Raw genomic sequence first — 19,435 nt, 5'->3', positions numbered from 1 at the left:
TATGTCAAGCTAGCGAACCGGCCGCGAGCGCACCATGAGCGTGGCGTGTGTACATGACATGCATGTCATTATTTTCATGTTGCCAGCTGTCATTTATGTTGGACGTGCAGTCACACAGCACAATACCAATTTTTGTGTATATGAAGCAGGCGAAACGGCCACTAGCGCCCCCGAGACCATTTTGTCAAAATAACGCCATACATGATAAGCGTGTCATGATTTGCAAGTTAGAAACTGTCGTTTATGTGCGTCATACACTCTTGTGACGCCATACCTATTTTGGTAAATATCAAGTTAACGAAACAGTCGCAAGAGAACCAAGAGAGTGACGTGTAAATCATGTCGTTAATGAAATGCATATCATGATTTTCAAGTTAAGACCCATCATTCATGTTCTTCATGCAGTCGTGTCATGCCACACGAATTTTGGCATACATCCCATTAATGAAACACCCACACGAGCTATGAGTCGTAGGCGGCTAGATAGATATGTAGGTAGACCCGTTCAAAGTCATAGAAGTGTTTAACAAATGCTTCGCATTTAAGTCGTTAAACTCAGATAGCAATGATGTGTGATGCATGTTTTGGAACTTCTGTGAATATCACTCATGCTTCATACGACCAGTCAATCGACCCAGGAGTGCGCCGTGATAAAGTTGTTTGCACGATATAATTTTCTTGCCTGCGATAAACCATGAATGAGGCATGATGCTTTCAGGGAATATACATTAGAGCAAAAGGCCACGGTTATCACATTGTCAGATGATGGAATGTGCATAAAGGACAACTTTGTTTTCGATTTATTCTTCTCTCCAACTTCATTTGTTTGTTTTAATCCTTCATCATCGTGTCAATTTGCGCACATTGACATCTGACAAGACCGTGCGCTCTCACTTTGCAGCATCTACCTTGGATGCAGTCAACTACCCTGGACATCTTTCTCCCGCCATGCAACTGTGAGAACCCACCGAAGCACAGATTGTCAGGAAGTGAAAAGACTTTTCGGCAACAATTTTGCATTGCGCACTCTGCCCGTCTCCTGAAATAGCATATTAAGGTACATAAGCACTGTACCTTCATACATATGCATCAAGGAACAGTGAAATAGCATATCAAGGTACATTAACATCATTAGCTTGGATTCATTTAGCTAGAACGAATAAATCATGTTAAAGCTATACAATGACGGCCATATCATGTGACAGACATCTGCTAAGTGCAGTGTGTATTGTGAAGCACATGCGTTTTATGGTATTGAATGAATGGATAAATGTTTATTCCAGCAAAATACAGGAAATGGGCCTCAAGTGAAAAGCGACAATGGTAGCTTGAGAAGTGCACAAGGCCCAGTAGAGCAAAGAGAGAGACAGAGCAGCAGAAACGTGTGCACGTTCAAAGGCAAAACATATACGCATACAAAAAGAAACAGGAAAGACAAAGCAGAAGAAACGTGCACATTCAAAGTCAAAACACGTACGCCATCTGCAAAGTGACAAAATCAAAAAGGGTGAACATTTATGCTAGTGAAAACAATCAAAATCAGAAAACAGTGAAAACAGAAAAGAAGGAACGGCCATTCAACGGCATGGAAGGAATGCAACTTCATTGGTCATGTATCAACAGTGGAATTTGCCAAGGTTACATGTGCATATTCTTAGCCATTATGAGATGTGCAAGGCTAATTTAATCGCATTGATATAAGTCAGCTGTTGAGTCTGTTGAACCAGATTGTTGAATCATCTTGTTTATTCCATCTCGTTAATTTGCTGTTTTGCATTATGTTGCCATAGTTTTCAAGGTCAATATATAGTATCATGACTGTTGACACAATTTGACAAGGTGAAAGCGCTGTTATTGTGCCCAGGCCTTAGTTTATCCTCACTAGAAGTGCGCTGTTTATTTTTGCCATGGTTCAGTGCCAAGTTGCCCAATCTTCACTCCTAAACAGAGTAGGTGCGGTTAATCAAGACCTTGCTAACATTCACAACCCTTTTAAAGTGTACTTATAGTGATAACTTTACTGACATCAAAAACTACCCACATAATGGTAAACATGGCAAGAGTACACTTCTGGTGGTGTTTCGCATTTTTTTTACATCCGTTTGTTTTTCGCCCTGTGCACACGAAGTGAAACGCTCACAAGGAAGTACTTAGCAGCATCTCAATTTTGTATTTATTTTGTGTTTTGACAAAATGTCTGCAATAAGGATAGTCAAGTGCGAATCTTCGGTAAAACATTCATTTTTATGTATACAGAAATCTTAGTGGACTTCTTTTTTGTGTAATTTTCAGGAATACACTTCTGGCAAAGCAGCAAGTGTTGCTTGCCCACCAGTCTGTGTTCAAGTCAAGTGTATTGTGGCCATGAGTGTCGGCAGGATTTTGTCTTGGGGTGCAAGGCGGCGTAACGTGTCGGCCTGGTGAGCAGGAGAGCATTGGTGTAGCTTGGGTGGGGTCAAGTGCTGGTGTGTCTTGATGGCGGCAGGTGCCCTTTGTGCAAACCCCTGCCGACACCCATGATTGTGGGAACACCCTGATGTGCCTCACTTCACACTATGTCGAAGAGCTCGTACATCTTACCACATTTAGGCCAACACTGGTATTGATGCAGAGTGTTATGCGCAATACTGCGTACAACCTTTCTGATATCGTGTGCATTTGAAAATTTCGCATTGTTTAAAAAGACGCTGAGTGGACCCAGTGTTATTCAGCAAACATAAGTTTTAACAGGGGCAGTTGGGCGAGTTGTTGTATATTCATAGTTAAAGAGGGGGGTGCAAAAAAAATCACAGCACAGAGAAATAAAGGGGACAGGACGACGCGCTACTAGCAACTGAAGTTTAATCGAAACCACAGAAAGATGTAAACACACAGTACGAAAAAATTACAAAACTAAACAATCACACATCCATAGAGGAATGAAGGGGGCAGACAGGACAGTACGCTACTAGTAACTGAAGTGTAATCAAAACCACAGAAAGATATAAACACGCATGACTAAAAAAGCCAAGCACATGTTCAACTTCAGTTGTTAGTAGTGTGTCGTTCCGTCCCCTTTGTTGCTATGTGTTCTGATTTCGTTTTCACGTTTTCCTTACCTATGAACTGAACTCCTCACTGTTTCACAGTCTCTATATATGTGTGGTCAATTTTTATTCATCCTCATGGCATATCAAGTCCTAGAATCCAGTGTGCAAAGCGACCAGTCACTATTTACAGAAATTTTTGTATTTAGTGCCTGTGATTGCCTAGTTGCAAGTTGACGTTGCAGCCATGGTGCATGGATTATTTTCAATGTGGTAATTATGCGTAAGCCATCAAGTGAGGAATTAAGGATGAACTTTTGAGTTACAGATGGCACTAGCTGGCATAAAAACATAGAAGCATGGCTGTACTTGTTATGCATATTAGAAGTATTGGTACATTCCAGTCATGTGATTATGCCGACAAGTTCCCAAGCACACTTCCATAAATTTACGATGGCTTCCGGGTATCTGTGAGTAAATATGTACAGCAACATATGAAGGCAACCTTGTAATTTTGTGAGCATTGCTGAATGCTTTTATGCACCTTGGTAAGTGGACCTACAGTCAACACCACAGGTCTATTTTGGGCTTTTTTGTAGGAAACGCAACTCCAAAATCATGTGCGACATGTTTTGATGCCATAGGGCAAACTAATGCAATAAAAAACTGTACAACTGCCTGTCTACACGGTTTCATATTTTCCAAAAGTGATGCTAGCCTTATTGTACTAATTAGTTGCCTTCGTGTGTAGGCTGACACCAAGTTCATTGGGTAGCTTATTTTTTTGGATTATACTTACATACTGGCACGGTGAAGTGCACACGTTAGTGCGCATCATGATGAGATTTTACACCTTTTGCTTTACTGCTGTGAATTATGTATAGTGCTTAGGCTGTACTGTATATGTTGTTCCACGTGTTCAGTTTTGGGAGTAGGTTCTGTGCACGACGATGGAAATATATACCTATATCCTTACATTGACACGAGAACTGCTGCTGTTTTGATTCCAATAAAATGTTGCAACCACTGGTCCTTGTATCAATTGAAGTATGACTACTTGTCGTGCATGCAAATTGAAGAAATGAATTTGTGCTTGCAAAACAAATTGCTGAAACACTGCCTGCTCAATGTAACTGCTTGTGTTTTATTACCAAACACATTGAACAGATGATTCACAGATTATGACACGTTGTAGAAGATAGGCAACAGAAAGACAGAAAGTCATCACTCTGTTCTAACGTAGATTGGGTGATCTTTTATCAATAGTAGCATAATTGAAGGTTGCTGTTGTATAAATAAAGTTTAACGTAGTGGGCAGGTGGACGAGGGAGTGCACATATGATAGTTTTTCCAGTTTTATGCATATTTGCTACAGTCCTCGTGTTTCTGTGTTACGATTGTGAAATTGTGAATTGCAAACAAGCCAACCTCTCTGCTGCTGTGGTGAAGTAATTCAACAGAACCATATTTTCACAAGAACAGCTGTTCCATTGAGGAAGAGGGTAATGCTTTTTTTTTTAATGGGTACTGCATCATCTGTCTGAGGGGAGGGCCAAGTACACATGGACGTTCACAAGAGAGAAGTGCAAGTACATTAACTTTTTTGTTTTGTGGGAGACCTGTCACTGGTAAACTGGGGAGGTTGACCTTGACCTTGGGGCACGCGTTAGGCATTCGCTTTAACGCGGTGGCGTGATGCTTACCAATAAAAGCTAATTAGTAAGAAACGTAGGTAGTATCCGAGTATGAAAGCAAACAAATACTGAATATGTGTTATAGAGAATCACTGAATGCCGTGCTAAAGCGTGCATTGCGAATAAGCGCTAATTGCGGAAATAGATAAGCGTTCAGCTGCAAAACAGATTTTTGTTCAGCTGCTCAGAGCGCGCTGCTGCCCCTGCGTGCAGCTCGCCGTAGTACGCGCGCATTAAATGCACTTAATGTAGGCGCGTTACAATGTTCTTCTAAGTCGGGCCTCTGCGTGTGTAACTTTCATATCAGAACGCAGGCGGTCTTCGAACCGCTCATAACACGCTGCCGCATCTGGACGCGCGCAGTTCGCGGCTGCAGAAATAACGAAAATTCCTCCACAGCATACGCTCATGGATTGCACATACGTTCGCTCATCTGAAGATACCTTTGTCACGCTGGTATTCACGAATTTAGCGCGAGCGAAGAGGGCACACGTTTATAATTTTTCTAGCGGCACGACACGGTGAACCGGAGAATTCGGAGCCGAGGGTGTTTACGTCGATCGGCTCGGCCTGCATGACGCCCCACAAATTATGTATTGACCTCCCGCAAGAGCAAACACACGCCGATGGTACAAGAACAGAAGTTCGAAGTTGTGCCGACGGGTTACCAGCCGCTTTGTACATACATTGGTACATATATAAGCCCACGAAAAAAACGAGCTTGCAAGTGGTGGCGCTGTGGTGTAATGGTTGTAGTGCTTGCTTTGAGTGCGTGTGGTCGCGAGTTCGATTCCTGTGTCGTGCGTACTTGTATGCAAATGTCATGATTGTGCATAAATACTTTGATGTCCATTTTCTATTATGTCCTAGTGATGAATAGTAGCGGAAATTGGCCGGTAAACGTAATATACTACCTGAAATATACTTTTTTTTTTCATTTCGCGACCGCTCTAGGGCCTCGTATAAAAGGAGGCTTTAACAGCTCTCAAAAGAAGCAGAAAAACTCTCAATGCGCTCTGTTCAAGCCCCCAAAATGGCTTACATAAAAACACCAACTTTACCTCCAAAAGGAGGCTTTAAAAGCTCTCAAAAGAACCAGAAAAACTTCCAATGCGCTCCGTTCAAGCCCTCAAAATGAGTTCAATAAAAACACAAATTTACCTCCTTAGTTCCGTCTAATCACTCCCTTAAAGGATGTAAATAAAACCTCCTTTTGAACCTCCTTTTGAAGGGGGTTTTGCGTAGTACCTTTTAGATGCACGTTATGCGTCGAGCCCTAAACTCCCTAAAAGGCTCAAACCCGTTTGCAGTGTACCTGGGGTTCTTTAACGTGTATCTAAATTGAAGTACGTGGGCCTCGATCATTTCGCATCCATCGAAAATGTGCCGCGATCGGGATTCGTGCCCACGACGTTCGGGTTAGCAGTCGATTACCTTAACCACGAGACCGCCGCAACGGGTTGGCCACCTAAAAGGTACACGATTTAGATTAGTAATACTCAACGGCGATACAGCAGTAAGCTGTCTCTTTTCTGATAAGCGTTATAATTAAAAAAGAAACCCCACGATTGAAAATACTACACGCTCTCTATTGGAGGGCTGCACGCATGTGTCCCTAACATCCAAATGGTTGACTTTGACGCGGCTCCTAGCTGAATCAAGAATGCTCTAGCCTTCACTCTCAATTGCATAATTTAGGCTTTCTTGCAACAGCAATAATCTTCACCAACGTCGCTTGGCTTTCCTTGAGATATCACCACGTTCCGAAAACTTTCTGGTAAAGAACAGCATACCCGCTTCGAGTACGACCTAGAATACAAAGAGGACACTGGGGACCGCCTAGTGTTCACGAAAGGAAACGCAAGAAGCCACATGACAATTATTCTTGCGGGACAAAAGAACCCCTCAAGAGTGCGATGTGTTCTATAGAGACGCTGTGTATAATAACTAAGCTATCCGTAACTCAGAGAAAACTTACCTAGTAAGCAAAAAATAACATCATCATGAACGGCCTTTACTTTCAAATTTACAAGAAATTTGAACATATGTTGACTTTGCGTACAATTCTCTAGTGAAGAATTACGTACTGAATAGAAAACACCTAGCAGGGTTGGTTGGTTGGCGGAACTTTATCAGTAGTCCTGCGAGACGCGACTAGCGCGCATTGGGCTCCTACCAAGTTAAAACGGGCAGGATAAGCCTGACCGCCACATCGTGAGCTCTCTAGACAGCCCAAAGCCGATCCCCGTTCTTGGGGCTTCTGATGGCGGTGCATCATTAGGCTTGGGTGGCTTGATCGCTGCTTAGTAACGAAGGGCAGCGCCTCAGCATGTGCTCTAAATTAGCTGCCTTCCCGCAACGAGGGCACAAGCTGCGGACTTTGCGCACCCACGGAGTTTCTTCCCTAGGAGGGTTGTGCAACAGAAATAGCAGCTATGTGCCACTGAATTTGGGCGAACCCCACTACTGCTCACTGGTTCACTGAAAATGATGAAATTGTTCCATCGTGTGTTCGACCGCATTATGGACGTAGCCATGATCATCATAGAGGGAAACGACGTCGACGAGTGACAAGTCACAACTACTATTCTTTCTCTTGGAGCCACTACTATGAGATACAGCCACAGTAGTACTAGCAGTAGTAGTAGTAGTAGTAGTAGTAGTAACGCTATCGTTATTTTATTTCTTGGAATAAAAGAAAAAGGAATAGGGGGAAAAGGCGTTTTCTCGGGCTATGTTTTCTTCTGCCAATCAGGGGTTTCTAATATCAGACTAAAACGAAACCATCCTAATGTGCCTACTTTAAATATTTATTTACCGATAATTGGAAATTCAAATCAATATAATTATTTACTGTAGCATGTAGGATTGCAATTACGGAACAAAACGGAAATATCCAACAACTACTCGGCCAATCCACTGCACAGGATATGAGCCATGGTCAGAGGAAACAACTACTACAACTACGCAGGAGGCGTCGTTGGCGCGACTTGAACGCCCTCTGGGGTGATAGCCCCAGAGAGAGAGCTGTACATGTTATAGAGTAATACATGTTATACATGTATGTATACATGTATATGTTATAGAGTTATACATGTTATAGAGTTATAGAGAGCTGTACATGTCTGTGACTAAACTTCACTCTCGCGGCGAATCACGTGAGCGTCTGCCGGGGTCATTCTCGCTCCTACGTTGACGGCCGCGTGCCTAACGCATGCCCGAGGGAGAGGGCGCATGCGACCACCGAGGCCACGAACAGCGGTCCACTTCGCTTCGCTGGCCATCCGCATTCACAGAGTGTAATGGATGTGGAATTGTTCAGAGGTTTCTCATAATATTTTAGGAAACATTTGGAGCACTAAGGTAGAGTCGCAAGCTTGACTACGAGACTGGCATAAATTGTCTTGCCTCTGGAACAAGGAGCTGTTTGAACAAACAGGGGAACGAGAAAACGACATCAACTTAACTCGCGGACAACTTTTCTCACAATGAAGCGAAGGCGACAGAGCCAAATAGCGCGTATCATACCGCCAAAAATTGTAGTTCCACAATTGCGCCTGTATTTTTTACGCGACATATAAAAACTACTCCTTCATTTTCTACATCCAGCGCTTTAAGACAGGACGCAGCTCGAAACAGCGAGATGTTTCTATTTATTTTACTTTATACGTTGTTGCTTTCCGTTTGCACGCCTGAAAATGTCCCACCTTTAACGTGTACATCGAACGCTAATCAGAGTCTGCATCAGTATCCGACGCTGACTGCGCGCAGTCATCACTTCCCACAGCGGTGGGAAACGCGTGCCGGACTACTTCGCGCAGGAGTACATGCGCAGAAGCTCCGCCCCCGTAGCTTTCCCTTCGTAGCCAAGAAAAGTTGTCCGCGAGTATACCACATGTAATATTCTATGGAGAAGCTCTATTGTGTGCAACTGTCGTTGATACACAATGCTTCAGGACTGCTACAGCCTTTGGAGCTGAGTCGTAACAGAAACAAATGCGGCCGTCTTGAATGTCAGCCCACAAAAAGAAACAGGCTTTTTCTTGAGAGTTTCTTGAAACTGGGGGCTCCTCTGTCATTAAAAGCATAGTCTATTTTTTAAGCATACTAAACCTCAGCTTAAATCAGTTTTGAAGAAACGCAACTTAAACTGAGTTAAAGCTTAATATAGTCATTTCAGATTGAACAGCCTCTCTTAACCTTTCGATAAAGCCGCATACATATCTCCTTTTTCTTTGCGATACAAAAGTAGGAATGCAACCTAACTATCGCCTGAACTTAGCGAGATGTACCCGCGGATACCATTTTCAAGCTCTTAGGGGCAAGTAAAGCGCGTGATTGCGCTAGTTGGTCTTCCATTATTAAACGGCTCAGCGCAAAAATTTAGACAAAGTACACATAGAAAAGACGAGGACTAGCGCAGACTTCCAACTGATTTTTATTACAAGGACGCACAGATATATAGGCTACAGACAAAGATAGATCACATGCTAGGGGCAATTATCCCGTCAATAAAGAATTCTAAAAGTATCTCGCAATTTTGACAGCGTCGGATCACAAACGCATGAATAACGTTCACAGAAACGCGCAGCCTGTCCTAAGCAAAGGCACGGTGTAGGAGACCGCCGCACAACAGTATCCAAGATGACTTACATCAGGGGTCTCAAAAAGGCCACCCGCGGGCCGCATTCGGCTCGGCCCGTACATGGCTGTCTACCTCCACTTTTAGGGGCGAAGCACCTTAGGAGCTAGCTTTGTCGTCGACTCTCACTGTCCGATGTCACACATATATATATATATATATATATATATATATATATATATATATATATATATATATATATATATATATATATATATATATATAGAAAACCATTGCTATAGTCGAAACATATATGTGTATGTTGCGACTACGATTACGACTATCAAGCCGCAGGTAAAAGTGATATGTAGCACTCAAAACACTCCTGAAATATCCTAATAAAAATGAAATCGAATAATAATTAAAGGCACTATGTTCCCGAAAACAACAAATCTGGCTATCACATTTTTGAAGGATGTGCACAGTGGGATGTGGAAGGTGTCGTGCCTGATAGTTTGTCTTCAACCAGAAACCGCGAAGAAATGCTTTCGTAAGAGCTTGAGTCGGAGACAACTTTAGTAGAAGTCCGCGGCATTTCCACCTCTAAGGCGAAACGTAAGTGTGTATGTTGCGATTACGATTAAGGGACAAAGTACAAGCACAAACCCTTTATACTTGTCGGTGACTTCAACGTAGACATTATGGACAGCGACTGGATTATGCAGTATGTAATCTCTCGATACGCTCTACGATGCATTTCATATGACTGGAAACAACCAACAACCACCCGAGGAACATGCATAGACATTGACTTTGGCAACTTTAGATTAGATCCACTCGAAGAATCATTGGCTCTCCACTTCACAGACCACAAAAGAGTAATAATGAAGGAAATACGGAATCCAGAACTCAAGACGATATACGAATTATAACAACTAGAATAAAACAGAAGAGCATTAAAGATGACCCAATAATACATTTGTAAATATATACACTTTATATCACTCAGTTTACAGGAACCCCGTCGCCGCGTGTTAAAACCTAGCGCAGGAAGAACTCCACATTTCAGTCATTCTGGACGTCAGTGTCGATATGTTTTTCTTAACCTGACGTCGAATTGCCTTCATAAACGACCCATACATGAGAGGCGGGAAGAGCAATCACTGAAACAGTTAGCTCACCAATTTTAACGCGGCAGCGTTAAAGAGCTCGTTTCGCAGAAATTCCGGCGTCTCCGTCGTTGCTTGTAAGCAAGAAATAGCCGTTGTCCGTGAGCAAAAACGCCAGATAGATGGAAATAATTACAATAACGTTCGGCTGGAGTAGGAATAAAACCAAGGCCTTCTGCATGGAAAGCAAGTGTTCTACCCACACAGCCACGACATTGATAAAAACTGCTTAAGAAAAAAACCTACGCGAATGCCATGCAATGCGAGGAGTCTCCCCACCGCATTTAATATTGCGTGGGAGAAACGTAGATTAGCACCAGGCGTCAAACATAACAATAATAAAAATTGTTAAGGTTTAACGTGTCGAAACCACGATATGATTGTAAGGGACACCGTAGTAGATGGCTTCGGAAATGTTGACCACGTGGGGTAAACACTTTCGCTCCATAGAAGCACTATCGCTTCCATAGAAATTGAGACATCAAAACATGAGAATTGCGCAATGAGGGAATGGTTTATAGTGCTGGCCCCCGCTCGTCACAAAGCGTTTAGGCATGATTATATATCAGGACTCGAGCAGCAACAGCAGCAACTATGTGGACAGCTGCACAGGTGCGCGGTTGCTTTGCCGACGCGTAGTGGGTACTTCGCCAAATCGCGAAAGGGAGAATTATGACGAAGAGGGCAGTTGGCAGCTCTATTGCAATAGGCATTCTACGACAGTTTCAAACGGCCAGTGATAAGCTCACCGCCGTTCCTTCCTTTAGGGCACAGTAGAGGTGTCAAAAGTGAAGCGAAGCGAGGCTAGCAATAGACCTTTCCAGAAATCGCAGCGCCGCGCCTTCCCCTGGTGGATCGGCGCTGGGGCATTATGGGAGAGCGGAGCGCCGGGCCGGCGGAATAGACGCTTTCCCGCGTACGCCTGCTTTCGTCGCGCGCCGTGAGTTGTTTTGGTGGGTGTCATTTTCGCGTCATGTGCTGCTATAGTGAAAGAACGGCTGCTTCTTGACTCTCCGACTTTCGTGCACGCACCTTAGACTGTGTTGTTTGTCACAAATAGCCGGAACCATCACCGAACATGCCGAAGAAGAAGGAAGGCGGCGGACAAACGTGCTGTGTTCCTGGATGTGATAACAACACGCGGAAGACACCGTACGTTTCGTTTCATTGCTTTCCGAAGGACAATGCTCTTAGAAAAGAATGGATTAGGAGAATTAATCGCCGAGGCACCGCAGGGCGGTTTTCTTTGTGGCAGCCGTCGAAGCACCACAAGATATGCGGAGCTCATTTTAATCGGACAGGACGGAAACAGTACATGGATCGCTATCCTACTATCTTTCCGCATCGAACGTACGCGGAAAGAGGACTGCCCGTAAAAGCCGGTAAGTGCGCATCAACTAATCTCTAGAAGACGAAAAAAATTATTTAGCCAAGCGAAACGTAGCACACGCGAGAGACACACAGGTCTCTCTCGTGTGCTGCGTTTTGCTTGCGCTAAATAATTTTCGTCAGTATGCACCAACTAGGCCCTCAGAAAGTCCTATTAATCTCTAGAACTGTAATAAATCTCTTGCATTTTCCTTTCAGCATCTGCCAAACGTCGAAAAAGAGCGCGCAGTGGAGGAGCTACCAACGTCATTTTAGAGGAGGAACAGGCCATAGGCAGCATGGTCGAAATCTGGACCACGCAAGGTATACAGTACTAGCGCTCCTTACGGCCTAGTAACATCACTCGTAGTGCTCTCTTACTGCAGGGGTAGTGTGAGGACAGGAGCAGTTAAGAATGGAAGGCGTTGCTTTCACAGATATCCTCCCACGTCTCCTTGTGAAAGCTTTCAGCACCAAACGTGGTTCACCTGATGATGATCTTTTGCATCACTCGTGTTGACGCCACTGACATGGGGCGCCGACGGTCAATTTCCACATTTGAAAAGAATAAGGCTTTTGCACTAAAATGAGCCACAGATATCGTGTCTCTGTGTTGTACAAATATTAATTCATATAGTGAAAAATGTCTTTTAAATAGTACGCAAGTTACCCACAATAACGAGATAAAAGGTGTCATTAAAACTTTCACGTGCCAAATTAGCTTGGCATGTAGAGAAATCTAGTGCAAGTTTTAAATTTATTTTAATTCAGCATATTTGTTCTTTAGATGACATGCAATAGTTTTGAAAACCACTCCAAAAAAGTTTTTTTGTTTACAGAGGACTCATCAACTTGTGCTCTGCCATGCTCGTCGGCTGCCCTTCCTACAAGTAGCGGATCACCTGAGCGCCTTGAAGTCATGGGTGCAGAGCCACAGCATGAGAAAGGTAAATTTTAATGTAGCACATAATCTATGGATTTTCCTTCAATAATAGCACAGAGTGATTTTGAAGTTTATGATATATGAAGACCACATGAAGGAGTGTTTTTTTTTTTTGCATTGTGAGGCAAGTGTCCAAGTACCAACCACGATTTAAACTACGTACTGGTGGTTTGATCAGACCCACTATCATTGGTCTCCATTATTCTATGTAGCACTGACCATAGGTCGGCAAAAAAATTGAAGCTCAGTCGGACTCACTCAAGAAACTATTTTGCTCTGAGGGCTCCCTCGGACTCAGACTCACTAAACTTTTTCTCAGCTGTACTCCCTCGGACTCAAACTCATAAACATTGCTCAGCCAGACTCACGGCTTGACCAGAGCCTGAGTGAGTTGACTCATGAGTCCATTAGCGTATAATTAGCCTTTTCTATCATGGTGTCAAAGCTCTTTTAACGCCAATATCTCGTATATAATCACTGCTCCGCGACATGCCTTCTGATCTTGTACCTTCAAATACGAGTTATCAGTGGTTTTACTCCATTAAAGACATTTCTGATAAGATACGCAGCTAAAATGAAGTGTTCTTACAAAAACAATTCCCGTCGAAGAGTTTTTCAGGAAGGTCACTGCACCCCTCTCCCCCCCCACCTCCCGTCTCCCAAACTTACGCCTCTGATCAATAAATATTGAGGTGGCGCATGAACGCTAGTGTGTTGAGATATGTACGATTACACATGAGTATAAGTGTAAGCTGATTTAAGGCTGAAATCGATGCTGAAGGTGAGTATGTAGGACCATAGGTCGGCAGTCAAAGGCGGAGCTCACTCAGACTAACTCAAGAAATATAGTCTGAACTTTGGGCTCACTCGGACTCAGACTCACCAAGTTAATCCTCAACTGGACTCACTCGGACTCAGGTTCACTAAAATTTTCCTCCACTGGGCTCACTCGGACTCGATCTCACCAAAGTATTACTCACCCGGATTTACCCAAACTCACTCACAGCCCGATCTGAGTCTCAGTGAGTCGATTCATGAGTGAGTTTGCTGATCCATGACACCGACGAATATTGGCTTTTGAGCACTGGCGGTAGAGTTTGCAGCGCTTTGCTGAATAATGATTCTTTGTTGGTCGTCCTACATACTCACATTTTTTATCTCTTGAAATAGATGTCAGTCTTGATGCGAACTCCAGTAAACATGCAACGCTCAATCTTGAGGTACCTGCATACACTGTTTTATACTTTCCATAATGAGGTGTTGCACTGTACATTCCATGCGGTACTTTCACCTGCCAACCCTAACAGTTACACTATTGGTATTGCATATAACCGGTTGTTTTGTGCATTGCTGCTCGTATCCCTGTGTGCATATGCTTACCCATATTGGTGCATTTCTTCATATTCAGAGTGGGACCACAAATACGCCGTCGGGCCAGTATCTGAGGCTGCTGTTCTCTACAAGGCAAGAGTCGAAATACTGCTTACTACCTGCAGAGAGCTTCAGGAGAAAAATGACAAGCTTCAGAAGGAAAACAGCCACCTTGCAGCTAATTTAACAGAGTTGGAAAGCAGGCTTCACAATGAAAAGCTGCAGCGGGCACAAGAAAAAGTGAGCACTACCAAAGGAACCACAAGTTTTGAAGAAGTATTTAAGGATGAAAGATGGCTGCAGTTTTATACTGGTTTCACTTCACTGCCACGATTTGAGTTCTTTGTGCAGTTTATAGAAGCTAAGCATGCAGTAACAAAGACATCAAATACTGGTCGACGAACCCTCCTCAGTGTGAGAGAACAGCTTCTTCTCATTCTATGCAGACTTCGAGTAGGATTGCTAGAGGAAGATTTGGCATACCGCTTTGGTGTAAGCTCATCTACTATAAGTAATCTGTTTTCATATTGGGTAGATTTTCTGCATGACATTCTTGTTCAGATTACAATCTGGCCGTCACGTCAAACAGTGTCCATTAACATGCCAGAATCCTTCAAGGCACTGTACCCGTCAACGAGGGTGATACTTGATTGCACAGAACTGTTTATAGAAGCTCCTTCCGATTATAGTGTCCAAGGTGATACATTTAGCACCTACAAAAGCCACAACACTGCCAAGGGACTGATTGGAATTGCACCAAATGGTTTCATTTCATTTGTGTCCGACTTATCACCAGGTCGCATATCCGACAGAGAAATAACACGGCAAAGTGGATTGTATAACCTTCTGGAGCCCGGTGATAGCGTTATGGCAGACAGGGGATTTCTTATCAGACAAGATCTAGAAGAACTTGGAGTATCGTTGAACATACCACCCATGATGAATGGTAGGAAACAGTTGTCAGCTAGTGATGAGAAGAAAACAAGAAGCATTGCAAACCTCAGGATCCATGTGGAACGTGTAATCCGAGAGGTAAAGAAGTATAGGATACTTCACGGCGTTTTTCCTAATGCCATGGCATGCAAGCTTAACAAAATTTGGAAGATTTGCTGCTATCTAAACCATTTCACTCATGAGCCTTTGCTTGATCGTCAGTGCAGTGTGGTACGGGAATGAGGTGCACACTAGTTGCACTACATTTTATATGCCATCGGACATAAACAGACAATCTTAAATATCTAATAATAATAATTTCTGGTAGTACAGTGGTCGCAGTGCTCGGTGCCTGATCTTTTAAGGTCAGGAGCCGTGAACACAACCACTGTACCACCATGGCAACTCTTACGTATCTGTAGCCCAATGCTTGGTTTCTATTATCACCCAGACTTAAGCGTGGAGCCTACTTTCAACATGAGAGATAACCTGTGTGTGAGAACAGTCATTGTCTTGGCAGAATGTTCTGGCTCTTCACTGTTCTTCACATCTGCATTCATCAGTGCATAATAGGAAGCATGCTTCTTCATTGCTGGATGATACTTCAGGATATGCATTTTTGTGTATGCTGTAGCTAATTTTGACCTTTGTTGAGATGTTTGTGTTCTCATTCACTGTGATTATGGGACTGATTTTATACATGAAGCACGTCATGTTATTATGTGAGTGAACTTATTTATTGCACTGATATCCAAGGTTTATTTTGCTGTCTATTACTTGGTTATTTTCAGTCTGATCCACCATTTATTCACCATAAACATAGATGCTTCACTTATTTTGGCTTCACACATCTCATTTTTAGGTTCCCCGTGTAAAGGCAAACAGTGCCAATTGAAACTTTATCTAGTCAAGTCATGTTGGATTTGACGCACTGTTGTAAAAAGAGCACATGTTGTATGAGCTTATGGTTCCTTCTGTGATATAGCAGTTCATGTAATGCTGTGATAGTTGTTTTGCTGACCAGTTTTTTTTTTTACGCTCGGCATGTTCTGTTAGTTTATGCATGCACCTGCTACTTTTTTGCCATGGTTAAACATGGTGCTTTCAATGCTCGCGTTTTTCTCTCTTTTGGTGAACAGTGCTTTAGTATTAAAACAAGAGTCCTATTTCCATAGGCAGCCATTTATTTTTGCAATACCTTGTGTTCAACAGTACACTGCAGAGAAAATGTGGAATTGTGGATAAATAAACACATGACTATTAGGTTGCTGTAGTTCTTTCTCTGCTAGAGAATCAGATGTAGTAGTATCAACAACACTCATTAGTCAATGCTCATTGGAGGAAAATGACTTTTTTTTTATTGAAGGCAAAGCATTAATGTCCACGATAAACAGGTAAGTGATGAAGAATAACATGCTCCCACATTTTGGGAATAAGAGTTAGCACCAGCATTGACAAAATGATGTGCAAGAATACAGCACAATGGAATGGACCATAGACATTCATGAAACAATAGAAGAAGTCTCTGCATTGAAGTATCTATGGATGTCTTTCAAACACGTGGACACTTATATGTTGCCAGAGTGCCTCCTATAGCTCTGATAGAACTCGAGAAGCCGTGGCATCATCTTGTCCAACCACAGTGAACGGTCAAACTCGATTCTTTGGAAAGTACAGTCTGTGCCATTATCTACCACAAAGTCGCACCACACTAGTCCCGATAGAGCCATTTGTCCCTGTACTTGGTAGAAATACTTGTGAGACTGACGAAGTGTGCCATTTTTTAGGAATGGGGCCACAGCTATTGCTTCTTCTAAATGTTCTCCGCGGTCTTTAGATGCAGCAAGTGTCTTTATTTCAAGCAGGCCGAAGCTATGCCCTTCTTGAACAACGCGGTCTGGTGTAGCACCAAGAACAGGGACGCCTGGGTTTACACAAAGGCCGCAGTGGTATACACTGACTGCTGAGTTTTTCTTTTTCAAGTAGCGATGCACAGCATTTTCTTCATTTTCCAAGCCAAAAGCCATGTGCTTAGTCTGTAAATGGCTTGTGCCAAAAACCCTGCTGCAGAATTTTTCATCTGGTAATTTTTGGCGTGACATAATGTCCCCAAAGTGTGATGCAGTTAAACGCTTTGACCTCTCAAAGGCCCAAGCTGCAGAGTTACTCTGTGCCCTAGTAGCTTCTTCAAGGGCCCACGCCTCTTCCAATGTCAGCGAGCAAGTGCCAATTTCATAACTCGTTGGCACGTATTCAGACCACAGAATCTTGGTTGGCAACCGCAGTGGAAGCGTGGGAAGCAGTGGTTTTTCATTAATGACTGGCAAAGGTACAGGCACAAAACAATTTTCTTCCAATACTTGACAAAGCATCATGTTTATATTGTTATGTTGCAACCCCTTATGAAGTTCCTTTAGGTCACTTTCACTCATAATTACGGGAACATTTCTCTTCGGCTTGACAGGCACCTTTGCCTTAGTTGGCAGGTGCTTTACAAACTGCAGGTCGGAAAACTTCAGTTTGCGAACATGGGCATCTTTACTACCACTTCCCCATGTTCGGGATTTTTCAGTGCATGCTACGGTGTCTCTTACATAAGGAGCTTGGGAACGCTTCATATCAAGCATGAACCAAAGCAGGGCAGCCACGTGTTTACACACACCAGATGCACCGGCACGACACTCACAGCCAGCCTCTTTCACGTTGCCAGCTGATGTAAGTGCTGCAGCAGCCTTGTAGGACTTTCCCACGCTGAATGAGGCTTCCACCATCGCTTTTAACACCACTGTTTCACCATCAACAGCCTTGCACAGCAGTACTTCGTGAACTTTTTCAGATTTAAACATTCTGTACCCAGATACTGAGTGCTTATTTGCACCATGAGAATGCTCATGTTGCAGAATTTTTTCTTCTGAAAACCCCTTTGGTAAGTCCTTCAGTTGTTTCGTCCAAGGCCCTTTTGGCAAACGTGACAGAAACAGCTGTATGTTGTCCACAGGTTGGAGGGGCATCTGCATTTAAAGACAAATCACTAAATTAGCATAATAATAAACTGTAATGAAACAATAGAGCTTAAACTGTAAAATAAAATATTGTTTAAATTATGCGCACGAACGTTCATTCTGTTATATATTCCTTCACGCTGTTAACTCGGAAGTCACGGCCTTTTGCGAAATCGGGTCCGAAATTCTTGAGTACATTTCCAACTCACGATTGAGAATTAAAACAGACATGACCCAGAGGCAGCATCTTTTACGTTGTTTGAGAACAACTGCAGAGAAGTCGACTGTGAAGAATATTCTTGCTTCATGTCACATGACACTGTGCCCCGATTACGTTGTCTCTGCACCCAACAGCACTCACTTGATGTCCTTATTATGAACGTGTTAGTGGCTAGCTTCTAATACTCTCAGCGTCGCAAGTGCAAAGTTTTCTAACACGCAGCTTTTTAAATAGGCCATTATTACTTCAACCTGCACAGCGTAGTTGGCCTCGAATCCATTAATTAGGGCGATTTCCGACAGCGGTTATCACGCGCGACGTACCATAGTACTGCGAATCGCGGCAGCATATGACGAGTCATAGTGCCTAGCACGACGTACTAATAATGCAGTTGTGTGGTGATTCTGACATTAAAACAAGCGAGAATAACTTCCGCTACTAGAAAACACGATCAACGAAGCGCGGGGGACTCGCCGCGCAAGCCGTACAAAGTTTTCGATTCAATGAGCTTTTTCGCGGGTACGTGAGCATTTCCCCGGGTCATTAAGAAATCAGGAATACTTACTCTTTGCTGGCTATTATCCATGTTGCTCTGGCCGTTCCTCTTCGGTGAGTGCAGTTTGAAGCAGGGTTATCGCGAGCGATATACCTGCAACGACGCGTTCGTACGCCCGCAAGCTCGCACGCTGCAAACGAGGCGAGCCAACGCTTCCGCGAGCAGACGACACGCCGGCGCTCCGGCTTCCCACAGTGCTTTGCGGCCGCCACAGGCGGCGCGCTCGAATTTCTGGAAAGGTCTATTGAGCAGGCAATGCGAACGAATTCCGAGAGCGCTATCGCGTTGTACTCTTGAAAGCGAACGCTCGAGGGTCCTCTAAGTGATTTTTCGAACTTCACCACCCTTCCCCCCCCGCTCAACCTTCTTACCTCTAACGGCCCTGGCGTGACTCCACTTCTTTACTGCTGCCCACTGGCTGAGGGGAGGTTGATACACATGACTTACATGGATTCCCATTGCAAAGGCGGCTGCCGGTAAAGCACCTGCAACAAATGACACGCACCGTCTCAGAGATCCCAGTGAAGAATTATAGCCAAGAATCGTCAACGACAGAGATGGAAGAGGAGTT

At 43.5% G+C, this 19,435-nt stretch overlaps 2 protein-coding genes across 3 annotated transcripts; one reads left to right on the top strand and one right to left on the bottom strand.

Annotated features, from left to right (window-relative positions):
• Window positions 1-11,398: 11,398 nt before the first annotated feature.
• On the top strand, window positions 11,399-15,823 carry LOC119406039 (uncharacterized). 2 transcript variants are annotated; one of them, XM_049419288.1, is made up of 5 exons: window positions 11,399-11,623; window positions 11,707-11,853; window positions 12,059-12,163; window positions 12,679-12,786; window positions 14,191-15,823. In XM_049419288.1, the coding sequence occupies exons 2-5, from the start codon at window positions 11,787-11,789 to the stop codon at window positions 15,327-15,329; spliced, it is 1,419 nt and encodes a 472-aa protein (XP_049275245.1). In that variant the 5' UTR covers window positions 11,399-11,623; window positions 11,707-11,786; the 3' UTR covers window positions 15,330-15,823. The 2 variants fall into 2 exon arrangements, with proteins under 2 accessions (XP_049275245.1, XP_037528816.2); XM_037672888.2 differs by having other exon boundaries at window positions 11,399-11,853.
• A 450-nt stretch (window positions 15,824-16,273) lies between these two features.
• LOC119406037 (uncharacterized) lies at window positions 16,274-19,105 on the bottom strand. Its single transcript, XM_037672887.2, has 2 exons — window positions 18,874-19,105; window positions 16,274-18,097 (listed from the first exon to the last, which is right to left on the bottom strand). Exons 1-2 carry the CDS (start codon window positions 18,892-18,894, stop codon window positions 16,655-16,657), a joined length of 1,464 nt encoding a protein of 487 aa, XP_037528815.1. The 5' UTR covers window positions 18,895-19,105; the 3' UTR covers window positions 16,274-16,654.
• Window positions 19,106-19,435: the final 330 nt, after the last annotated feature.

The sequence above is a fragment of the Rhipicephalus sanguineus genome, chromosome 9, assembly GCF_013339695.2.
Source record: "Rhipicephalus sanguineus isolate Rsan-2018 chromosome 9, BIME_Rsan_1.4, whole genome shotgun sequence".
In the NCBI taxonomy this organism is placed as follows: Eukaryota; Metazoa; Arthropoda; class Arachnida; order Ixodida; family Ixodidae; genus Rhipicephalus; species Rhipicephalus sanguineus.
This window is presented reverse-complemented; position numbering and strand designations above follow the sequence as displayed.